Raw genomic sequence first — 12,108 nt, forward strand, 5'->3', positions numbered from 1 at the left:
AGAGAGAGAGCAAAAGAGAGAGAGAGAGCAAAAGAGAGAGAGAGAGCAAAGAGAGAGAGAGAGCAAAGAGAGAGAGAGAGCAAAGAGAGAGAGAGAGCAAAGAGAGAGAGAGAGCAAAGAGAGAGAGAGAGCAAAGAGAGAGAGAGAGCAAAGAGAGAGAGAGAGCAAAGAGAGAGAGAGAGCAAAGAGAGAGAGAGAGCAAAGAGAGAGAGAGAGCAAAGAGAGAGAGAGAGCAAAGAGAGAGAGAGAGCAAAGAGAGAGAGAGAGCAAAGAGAGAGAGAGAGCAAAGAGAGAGAGAGAGCAAAGAGAGAGCAAAGAGAGAACAAAGAGAGAGCAAAGAGAGAACAAAGAGAGAGCAAAGAGAGAACAAAGAGAGAGCAAAGAGAGAACAAAGAGAGAGCAAAGAGAGAGAGAGAGAAAGCAAAGAGAGAGCAAAGAGAGAGCAAAGAGAGAGCAAAGAGAGAGAGAGAGAAAGCAAAGAGAGAGCAAAGAGAGAGCAAAGAGAGAGAGAGAGAGCAAAGAGAGCGAGAGAGAGAGAGCAAAGAGAGAGAGAGAGAGAGAGCAAAGAGAGAGAGATCGACAGAAGCCACGCCGGCAGTCATGAGTCATGACCGCAGTCAAAATCCAAGTGACTGCTGAGTCACAGTAATCTCCTCCTATTCTCCGCTCTGTAGTTGATGCATTAGTACTACCCAACTCGCTAACGGCCTGGTAAGCGTATCTTAAAGCTTATACATACACTGAGTGTACAAAACATTAAGGACACCTCCTCTTTCCATGACAGACTGACCAAGTAAATCCAGGTGAAAGCTATAATCCTTTATTGTTGTCACTTGTTAAATCCACTTCAATCCATGTAGATTAAGGGGAGGCGACAGGTTAAAGAAGGATTTTTAAGCCTCAATATTATAGAGCCATGGATTGTGTATGTGTGCCATTCAGAAGGTGAATGGGCAAGACAAAAGATTTAAGTGGGGCGGCAGGGTAGCCTAGTGGTTAGAGCATTTGACTAGTAACCGAAAGGTTGCAAGTTCAAATCCCCGAGCTGACAAGGTACAAAATCTGTCGTTCTGCCCCTGAACAGGCAGTTAACCCAGTGTTCCTAGGCCGTCATTGAAAATAAGAATTTGTTCTTAACTGACTTGCCTAGTTAAATAAAGGTAAAATAAAAATAATAAATAAAATAAAAAGTGCCTTTGAACGGGGTATGGTAGTAGGTGCCAGGCGCATCGGTTTGTGTCAAGAACGGCAACACTGCTGGGGTTTTCACACTCAACAGCTTCCCGTATGGATAGAGAATGGTCCACCACCCAAAGGACATCCAGCAAACTTGACACAAATGTGGGAAGCATTGGAGTCAACATGGGCCAGCTTCCCTGTGGAACACTTTCAACACCTGGTAGAGTCCATACCCCGATGAATTGAGGCTGTTCTGAGGGCAAAGGGGGGGTGGGGGTTTACCATCGATGTTTCCGATTCACTTGGTTTTCGATGTTGTGGGCTACTGTCCGTTCCCAAATTAAGCACTGGGTAGCTTGCAGGGTTAGGGTGGAGTCTGGCATACATGGTTTGAGCTGGTTGATGCATGGAGTGAAGTAAGTTCTTATAAGCCCATACATTTCTATACGCAATCCCGCTGTAGCCGACCCAGCATGATTGAAAAAGGAAGCACGGGAAAGGGCATCCTCCATCCCCTATTAGAGTGCATATGGATTACTTGTCCCCCCCCATACCCCTGCATAGCTGACATTATAAACTGAAAAACAATCATTCACAGTTAAAGTTAGCTCTAAATCAAGTGCATAGGACCTCCATGTACGCACTCACTCAATAATCGTTTGGAGAAAATATCCTTTCTATATTATTCAACTAAGATCAATTGTATTCATACAACTCTAAAATGATATATTATAAAATAATGTTACGGGAATGAAGCATTTCTTGTCCGCTCAATGAACTAGTCTACAGCTTAGGCTACCATTGACATGGTGCATAGCCAGATCTATGCTATCCTGTTCCTCAAATATATTTAATACACATCATGTTTCTTAATGGATTTATTGTGATGATGTATATTAATAATCCGCAGAGCGTCAATCTGAGTTACATTTTAAAAATCCCTATCAAAACCGGTCAGTTTACGCTAGAGACATGTTTCTTTTGCACGGGCTGCATCTCAATCTGCGGAGGAAGGTGGCCGAGCTACAGCGGTGTTTGTCGGACCATGAGACATCCCCAAAATCGGTCTTCTCACAAGAAAGTCTGTAGCGTCCAAACGGTATGTGTGCGTGCGTGCGAGAGAGAGACCGACAGAAAAAGAGTATAAGATATGCATTACATTAATATATATTAGCAGCTGTTCTGTCCACCCTTGATAAAACAAGGGATAAAACCAAACTTTTGAGTGGAGTGTCAGTAGAGAGGGAAAGCCTACCTGTCAAAGGTGCGGTTGAAAGGGGAAGACTTGGTGATGTTCAAGTCTCTGGTAAGATGCCAAAGCACAGAGAACTTCACATGGGCCTCAAGACGGATTTTCTGAAAGAAAACAAAAAACACAGAAATCGTGTGTGGATGTGTGTGTGTTGGAGGGTATTCATTCAGGCATACAGAATTCTTACAAGCATACTGTGAAGCTGTGTGTGTGTTCCTATGGGTCTGACGGCATATGTACTGAGCTGACTAACCTTGTCTCTGTGCATGAGCTGCTGGCTGATGACGTCCTCACAGATGCTGGAGGAGGGCACCAGGTTGTGGAGCTGGTAGAAGAGCTCCACACTGCGCTGGTGGTGCTGAGGGGTCCCCTCCCCCAACTGTCCCCACAGGATAAGGGCCACACTCTGGAGGGGTGAGGGGGAGAGAGAGAGTGTGTTAGAGAGAGATATAGAGTGATTTATTAGCATAGCATTTATCATGCTGAAAAACAGATTTATCAACATATAGTAGCAGGCAACAGTTTGGACACACCTACCTACTCATTCAAGGGTTTTTCTTTATTTGTACTATTTTCTACGTTGTAAAATAATAGTGAAAACTTTGAAATAACAAATATGGAATCATGTAGTAACCAAAAAGAAAAAGTGATTTTATATTTGAGATTATTCAAAGTAGCCACCCTTTCCCTTGATGACAGCTTTGCACACCCTTGGCATTCTCTCAACCAGCTTCATGAGGTAGACACCTGGAATGCATTCCAATTAACAAGTTTGTCTTGTAAAAAGGTTAATTTGTGGAATTTCTTTCCTTCTTAATGTGTTTGAGCCAATCAGTTGTGTTGTGAAAAGGTAGGGGTGGTATACAGAAGATATCCCTATTTGGTAAAATACCAAGTCCATATTATGGCAAGAACAGCTCAAATAAGCAAAGAGAAATGACAGTCCATCATTACTTTAAGACATGGTCAGTTAATCCAGAAAATTAAGAACTTTGAATGCTTCTTCAAGTGCAGTTGCAAAAACCATCAAGCGCTTTGATGAAACTGGCTCTCATGAGGACTTCCACAGGAAAGGAAGACCCACAGTTACCTCTGCTGCAGAGGATAAGTTCATTAGAGTTACCAGCCTCAGAAGTTGCAACCCAAATAAATGCTTCAGAGTTCAAGTAGCAGACACATCCCAACATCAACTGTTCAGAGGAGACTGCGTGAAATCAGGCCTTCATGGTCAAATTGCTGCAAAGAAACCACTACCAAAGGACACCAATAATAAGAAGAGACTTGCTTGGGCCAAGAAACACAAGCAATGGACATTAGACCGGTCCAAATTTGAGATTTGTGGTTCAAACAGCTGTGTCTGTCAGACGCAGAGTAGGTGAACAGATGATCTCTGCATGTGTGGTTCCCACCTTGAAGCATGGAGGTGTGATAGTGTGGGGGTGCTTTGCTGGTGACACTGTCAGTGATTTATTTAGAATTCAAGGCACAATTAACCAGCATGGCTACCACAGCATTCTGCAGCGATACGCCATCCCATCTGGTTTGCGCTTAGTGGGACTATCATTTGTTTTTCAACAGGACAATGACCCAACACACCTACAGGCTGTGTAAGGACTATTTGACCAAGGAGGAGAGTGATGGAGTGCTACATCATATGACCTGGCCTCCACAATCACCCGACCTCAACCCAATTGAGATGGTTTGGGATGAGTTGGACCACAGAGTGAAGGAAAAGCAGCCAAAAAGTACTCAGCATGTGGGAACTCCTTCAAGACTGTTCAAAAAACATTCCAGGTGAAGCTGGTTGAGAATGCCAAGAGTGTGAAAAGCTGTCATCAAGGCAAAGGTTGGCAACTTTGAAGAAACTAAAATATTAAATATATTTAGATTTGTTTAACACTTTTTTGGTTACTACATAATTCCATATGGTGTTATTTCATAGTTTTGATGTCTTCGATATTATTCTACAATGTAGAAAATATTTTTTTTAAAATAAGAATTACCCTTAAATGAGTAGGTGTGTCCAAACTTTTGACTGGTACTGTAAGTTTGTACTATTCATCATGCTGCAAAACAGATTTATGAATATAAGTTTCTACCATTTATCATGGTGAGCAATGGCAAAGAGATCTCAAAAGTTTCTTCCATTTATCATACTGAGCTACATTCTGTGTTCTCTGTACAGAACCACTTCTAAACATCTCAACAATATCAGATCCAAATAAGCCACAAATCTCTTCCCTGTCACTTACCTTAAAGAAGTCGGTCTTCTCTGCGATGTACTTTAGGATTCCCTGTGTGAGTGGTGGCCTGATCACCACAGCAACACGGCCCTGGCTAGGGCTCATGGGCTGGGTGGAGTCTGGGTTACCACCAGCAATGCTGCCCTCGGCAGTGACCATGGCGACAGACTGGGTGAGGCCCACCAGGTCCATGACCAGGGAGATGGCCACGCCCTGGACGCTGAAGTCACTGGCCAGGCAGCAGGCGTCCATCAAGGTCTGCAACCACACGGCAGGACACACTTGCTCGCTGTCTGCAGGAGAGAATAGAAACAATACTATATTGAGAGAAGTGGAGAAGACATACAACAGTAAATAGCTGTAGTTCAGATGTGCTCATCTAACACAAAGGGGAGAGAAGAGACCATATGTTTGACATACGGAGAAGGGTATAGGATTATCATATCAAACTGAAATGTAATTAAACGCTTCTCCAGCCATAGTGAAGATCTGTTCATCTGAGCAGAGCCTGTTCTGTATCTCAAACGTGGTCAGTCAGTCTGTCTTACCAGTCTGCTCCTTAGGCGGGGGCGTGGACTTGAGGTTGCCCTCGGCGATGTAGACGGGGAAGCTAGAGCACTCCAGGAAGAGCTGGCAGGCGGCAGTAAAGGCCGCCAGACACTCCCTTTGCCCCGGCACCTCAACCACATCACGCCCGTTCTGCTGGGCGCCGCCCTCTGGTTCCGTTCGTACCACTTCGTTCCTCTCACCCCCAGATCCTTCTACCATCCCCGGGGTGATGTAAAGGGTGACCAGGCGGGAGAGGAAGTGCTGGAAATGCTCCAGGCAGCACTGCATGACAGGCTTGTCCTGCGGCTTGTTCTGGCAGGCTGGGAGGGAGCCGCTGCAGCCAGTCTTGAGGGAAGGCTGATTGGGTAGTGCTGGTTCCTCAGAGGCCTGGTACTGGACAAAATCGGTGAAGCCACTCTCGGAGGAGCGACTGCTTTTGGGGTTCTCCCCGTTCTCAAACACCTCGCTGCTGGGGAGCTCCAGAGTAGAAGGCAGGGACTTAGGAGAGAGAAAAGGAAGAAGAGAGGAGAAAGGAGAAGAGGTCAAACACAGACAGCATTCAATACATATCAGGAGTGGAAACAAAAGGTGTCCATGTTAAACCAGCTGGAAACCAAAAACTGGACCCTCCAGTGAACAAATTGACCGTGTAACAACAGCACAGTTCCTAATAATTCTAACATGGCCTGTTTTAGGATTGTCAGTGGGGAACAAAGTGCATCAGGTCAAGAGAAGAGCGCAGGTCTCTCAGGAGACAAGGAGGGAGAGGATTTCTAAGCACAGACACTCCCTGACAGACCCCCCCCCCACACACACACACACACCTTAGGCACCCACAGCGCAGACAGGGAAGTAGACAGCTGTTGCCCCAAACTGAATGGACTCCTTAACTACACCCTACATACAGCTCCCTCCCTGCATCATGCCAGCCAGCTTAGGACAGATCAACAGACAGCCCCACATTGCCATGCCACAAAACAGCCCCAGGGCTTTCCCAGCATGCAGTGCGCCAGGCTGAGGCTACACATTCTGGCGGCAGGACTCAGATGGCAAACTACGTCCTGTAAATGTCCCCAGGAGGGTAGCTGGAGAACAGGAGGAAGGGAGAGGGGGGAGGATGGATAGAGCTGAAGGGAGGGAAGGAAACCTTCCACTCCAATGGAGCAGACATACCCAAGGGGAAACCCTTCCTCTGAGAGAAAGAGGGGCTCAGCTGTTTGTTAGTTACCACTTGTGTGTGTCTCTATGTGCCCCCTCCCTTGCACCTCTCCCTGGCCTCTACCTCTAGCCTAGGAGTCGGTCAACTTTTAGTCAAGCCTTACTGAGCACTGAAACACTCTACCAGACCGCCAGGTAACAGACAGGGGGACAAAGATAGAAGCTGGGATCAGTCAACTAACACCTCTGTCTGGGGAAAGGGGAGGGACAGTTCTCCAGCTCCCCTCCAGTCCTGGAGCGGGGACCACCCAGACAAATTGAGGGGGTAGAGGGGTGGGGGCCAGCACTGGGACCAGGGTACACCATGAGGGACTTGGATGGTTGTTTATGTTTTTGAGGGCTAGGGAATCAGGCCAAACTGCTGTCGTCTCTGCTAGGTCAACAACAGAGAAGCCCTGCTCTGATGATTTTATTTGGCAGGAAGTGAAAGAAATGACATTTGTGTACTATCAAAGGTAGTCAGACATCAGCTAGGAACTGAAAATATTGACAAAGTTTTAATTTTCAAAGTGAGAATCAATGAATGTGGGCGTGTTAGGGGGTTTATGTTTGCCTTTGAACATCCGCTTGACAATGACAAAAGGCAAAACCGATTTAACACTGTTCAGAGATAAAAGGAACGGTGTTATTTTATGATCAACCAAATGCTCGGGGACAATTTGCTAAAGCAAACTGTGTAAAGGCAAGGTAGAACTCGGAAGACAACAGGATGCTTTCAGACTTGGCAGAGGTGATGACTGAAGCTCATTCATCATCACCAATGCTTTACGGGATCAAATGGAACTGGGTTAAAAGCGTAAATCAGGATAGACAAAGTCCAGTTGCGTTTTTCATGAAAAAGTAGCCTACAGATTATCCTTATTACCTGGGAAATGTCTGCACGAAATATTGATTCATCATACATCTACGCATTTATTTTACATACGCATACAATGATGAAAAAAACTCAAACATAAACAACAAAAGCTATAGAATATGCTCTGGCTGTAAAAACCAAGTTTAATCTAACTCATATACGTGTCCCGGGCTGGAGCACCATCTCAGTACTTCTTACCTGTTTCTCCTCCTTAGCAGAGACTGTGGAGGCGAGGGGGCCCGTGGGCAGGGACAGGGGGGACACCAGGGGGGGCTGCACCTTGCTGAGGATCTTAGAGCAGAGGCGCAGGCAGTGGGTGAGCTCCCCAAGGCCCAGGGCCGGGAGGTGAGAGGTCAGGGCAGAAACCATGCGCAGCAGAAGCTGGGGAAGGTGCTCCGTCTGGATCTCGATGTAGGTCTCCTGAAGGGAGGAGGAAGAGGAGGGTGAGAGGGCTCTGGAGAATAGGGTCGCCACTCGCCTGGGGATGGACATTAGATTCATCTGGTACAATGCATCACATTACCTGATTTGTGTTTTAACTGTAAATAGACCCTATCAAATAGACGTAATAAAATAAAAAGGCAGCATCAAGCATATCTGAGAAAGCTCTTTTTGGAGCTTGCTGTAATTCAAATCCAATTCCGAATCTATATAGTTATTTATTAGTATTAGTTATCAGTACAACGCTTGTGTTTAACCTCTCAATTCTTTAAAATAGGTCGACACATTAGAGAAACTGTATACCATTACCATGGCTTTTGTAGGCATTTCCAGAATAATCTGTGGTTGTTTTGGACCCAGAACCGCGTCCAACGATTTGGGGGGGGGGGGGGGGGGGGTACCCCCACCCCAAGGAGGTAAAGGGGGATAACCTGTCAGTTGTATAACTGAATGCAATAAACTAAAATGTGTCTGAATACTTACGTCAATGAGATATATTTCTGTATTTCATTTTCAATAAATTTGCAAAACGTTTCCACTTTGTCATTATGGGGTATTGTGTGTAAATGGGTGAGAGAAAAAAATATTAAACAGCTAAATGTGGAATAAGTCAAGGGGTATAAATACTTTCTGAAGGCACTGCATATCATTCCAGCAAGACAAAAAATGAAGGCATGGCACACGTTGCCCCCCCCACCCCCCAAAGAAAAAAAATGAACTAAAAAGATGTTGTTTTTTTGCCTGCTGCATCTCAGGCTCTGTAGTAGTCACACTGTTTTTCTTTATCAGAATCCAACAGTTCTTACCTTCCGAACTGTACTAAGCATGTGTTTGTAGGACTTACCGTTTTGAAACTTACAAATGTACAGTGCCTTCAGAAAGTATTCACACCCCTTTTTCCACATTTTGTTGTGTTACAGCCTGAATTGAGAATGTGTCACTGGCTAGGACTAGGGAGTTTTTTGGTTTGTTAATAAAAAAAAATATGGAATATAGCTAGGCACAGACAAAACCATAGAGGAAAGCCTGGCTCAGTCTGCTTTTAGAAATGTTTACAGGTCTAAAAGCAGACTGAACCAGAAAATGTCTTGAGTCAATAAGTATTCAACCCTTTTGTTACGGAAAGCTTAAATAAATGTAGGAGTATAAATCTGCTGAACAAGTCACATAAGTTGAATGGACTCACTGTGTGCAATAAGTGTTTAACATTATTTTTTAAACTATTACCTCATCTCTGTACCCTACACATACAATTATCTGCAAGGTCCCCCAGTCCAGCAGTGAATTTCAAGCACAGATTCAACCACGAAGACCAGGGAGGTTTTCCTATGGTTCGCAAAGAAAGGCACCTCAAGCTCACATTGAATATCCCTTTGAGAATAATTTTACACTTCGGATGGTGGTATCAATATACCCAGTCACTACAAAGACATAGGTGCTCTTCCCAAATCAGTTGCCGGAGAGGAAGGAAACCTCAGGGATTTCACCATGAGGCCAATGGTGATGTTAAAATAGTTACAGTTTAATGGCTGTGAGAGGAGATAACTGAGTGTGGCTCAACAACACTAACATAAATCCAAAATACTAAAGCTTGTACAAAACATAACTATTCCAAAGCATGCATCCTGTTTTCAATAAGGCACTACTAATACTGCAAGAAATGTGGCAAAGAAATTAACTTTCTGTCCTGAATACAAAGTGTTATGTTGGGGGCAAATCCAACAAAATGCATCATGTTATGGACTAGTGAGTTTCTTGGGGGATAGAAATAAACAGAATATAGCTAGGCACAGGGAAAGTCCTTGAGGAAAACTTGGTGCAGTCTGCTTTTCAACAGACACTGGAAGACAAATTCACCTTTCAGCAAGACAATAAGTTAAAACACAAGGCCATATCTACACTGGAGTTGCTGAACAAGACAACATTGAATGTTCCTGAGTGGCCGAGTTACAGTTGACTGAAATTGGCTTGAAAATCTATGGCAAGACTTGAAAATGGCTGTCTTGCAATGATCAACAAAGTTGACAGAGCTTGAAGAATTTTTTAAAGAATAAGATGCAGATATTGTACAATACAGATGTGCAAAGCTTACCCAGAAAGACACACCGCTATAATCGCTGCCAACAGTGATTCCAACATGTATTGACTCAGGGGGTTGAATACTTATCTAATCAAGATATATTCATGTTTTATTTTCCATTAAAAAAGATATTCCACTTTGACATGAGTATTTTGTGTAGATCGTTCACTTAAAATTACAACTAAATAAATTTGTATCACACTTTGTAAAAAAAAAATTACATTTGGGAAAAGTCAAGGGGTGTGAATACTTTCTGAAAGCATTGTATTTTATGAGGGTAGTACACAATACTATGTGTTGTTTAGAAAAAGCCATCAGAGGCCATCAAAGTTTAATAGGATAGACCCTTTGAAAAATACAACCCTACTAAAATATTTCATCATGAGCAGGCTTCCTCAAATCATTGTCATCTTACATTGTACCTTTTCCTTGAAAGTTGTAATGGACATTTTCTTTACAAATTACATGTTCAAAAATTATGCTAAAAGAAAACAGAACAATCGACAAATTAAGAATAAACAAAAGTGAAATATTCAAAAAGCCATAGGCTACTTCTTTAAATGTGAGCAATGGGAGCATATTATTCTGTGCATGCAGGATAATGACACACCAGGCTGAAATTTAATTTTCACAACATCCCCCACCAAACTATGAATATATATACAGTATATTACTACACAAAAATCCCAATTCTGTTGGACTAGGTAGACATTCCTCCCATATTCCCAATAATACAGGAACATTTTACTCACTCTGAAGTACAATAACCATATTCAAAGCCAGAAAAATAACCAACATTTAAAATTGGCTTTAGGAATGTTGCTGGGACGTTGCTAAAATGTTATCCAAGCACAGTAATGCAGGCAGGCAGGATGAAGGGTGAAGAAGCAGGAGACAGCAGTACTTTACCTGGCAGATTACCCTCATGCTTCTAGTAGGCTTCAAGGAAAGAGAGCAGATAGATTGAACAGACAGGAGCAAGCAGAGCATAGGCCAGAGGACACTTTGTATGCAAAACATACTCATGCAGAGAAACATCTGCACGCTCACACACACACACACACACACACACACACACACACACACACACACACGCAAACACACACACACGCAAACACCTGCACAAGCAATCACTCACACACACGCTGTGCACGCACACAGACAGTAATAAAGGTGTCAGGGGCTTTCCAACCATTTCAGATTGGAAATGAAGACAAGCATTCTCTCTACTAGAAGATGCAATGACACAGAATACAGGCAGTTCTAGAACCTGTTAATGCATTGCACACACACAGATAGAAAGACAGCACACACCATAAGGGATTGCCATGAGCACTCACATTCAGAAACTGCGACTTATAATTTGTAAATATTCTATTGTATGAGTACTGATATTTCAATGGCTGTTGTTCTGTAGAGGGACTATAGTATGAGTGAGAAAGGAAGGCAGGGAGAGAAGGGTGTGTATGTCTCACCAAGGACACAATGTCCAGTAGGAAGTCCACCAGCTGACAGAATTCCACCAATGAGAGCCCTGAGGACTCTGTGCTCCCAGCATTCCCTGGTCCATTCTTTGCCTTGCTGCAAGATGGACAGAGTGACCCATTTACAAACACAAAACAGGTGGGTGTTCATTCCGCAAAAAAAAATAATTGTCCAATAAGAAATGCCAAACTTTATTTTCTGTTGCGAAACATTTTGCATCATTCCAGCAAGACCTACTGAACACGACTCAGGCTCTATCTCGCTATCTTACCATGTCAGCATTAACACATGGAGCAGCGCATACACACAGACCTGCAGCAGTCCTCGAACCAGTGAGCGATATAGTCCCACATGTAGTACGGCTCAAAAGAGTTGAACAGGAGATTGGCCGTCTTGATAAGCTCTGCAGTTTTCTTGTTTTCTCGCAGTTTGCTGAGGGAAACAATCAATACGACCCTTAGCTTATAATGGTTATTATTAAAGCTTTGGCTTTTTTCATGTGTTTAGTGTTACACACACACGCTGGCCAACCTGCTGAGATGAGCATGGTCCTTGCTGAATTGGTTGTGGTTCTGCAGGTCCAACTCTGCTCGGCACTGTGTGTGTAATGTCCTGAAGACCTCGATCAAAACGTCCTCCAGGATGGCTGGTCCTGGAACACACAGGGTTACAAATGTATCTTGAACAGTCGAAGGGAAATAGGGTCATTAGGCACCAAATGGAAGGAAATGGACTGAAACGGGGACGGACTGCCTGGATTTGTCCAATAAGAAGCGCTCATTTTAATTGTCAGCTGTGAAACGTT

At 43.8% G+C, this 12,108-nt stretch overlaps 1 protein-coding gene across 2 annotated transcripts in view; it reads right to left on the reverse strand.

Moving 5' to 3' along the window:
- LOC109902921 (protein dopey-1) overlaps positions 1–12,108 on the reverse strand; it is a 36,655-nt gene that overhangs the window by 16,313 nt on the left and 8,234 nt on the right. The window contains exons 10-18 of one of the 2 annotated variants that reach the window (XM_031786530.1): positions 11,835–11,955; positions 11,616–11,735; positions 11,294–11,399; positions 10,728–10,757; positions 7,496–7,717; positions 5,223–5,721; positions 4,684–4,967; positions 2,685–2,837; positions 2,435–2,535 (exon numbers count right to left, since the gene is read on the reverse strand). In XM_031786530.1, the coding sequence (XP_031642390.1) occupies positions 2,435–2,535; positions 2,685–2,837; positions 4,684–4,967; positions 5,223–5,721; positions 7,496–7,717; positions 10,728–10,757; positions 11,294–11,399; positions 11,616–11,735; positions 11,835–11,955 (1,636 nt within the window). The remainder of the gene's footprint in view (positions 1–2,434; positions 2,536–2,684; positions 2,838–4,683; positions 4,968–5,222; positions 5,722–7,495; positions 7,718–10,727; positions 10,758–11,293; positions 11,400–11,615; positions 11,736–11,834; positions 11,956–12,108) is intronic. The other variant, XM_031786531.1, reaches the window with a different exon arrangement.

The sequence above is a fragment of the Oncorhynchus kisutch genome, linkage group LG13 (assembly GCF_002021735.2).
Source record: "Oncorhynchus kisutch isolate 150728-3 linkage group LG13, Okis_V2, whole genome shotgun sequence".
NCBI lineage: Eukaryota > Metazoa > Chordata > Actinopteri > Salmoniformes > Salmonidae > Oncorhynchus > Oncorhynchus kisutch.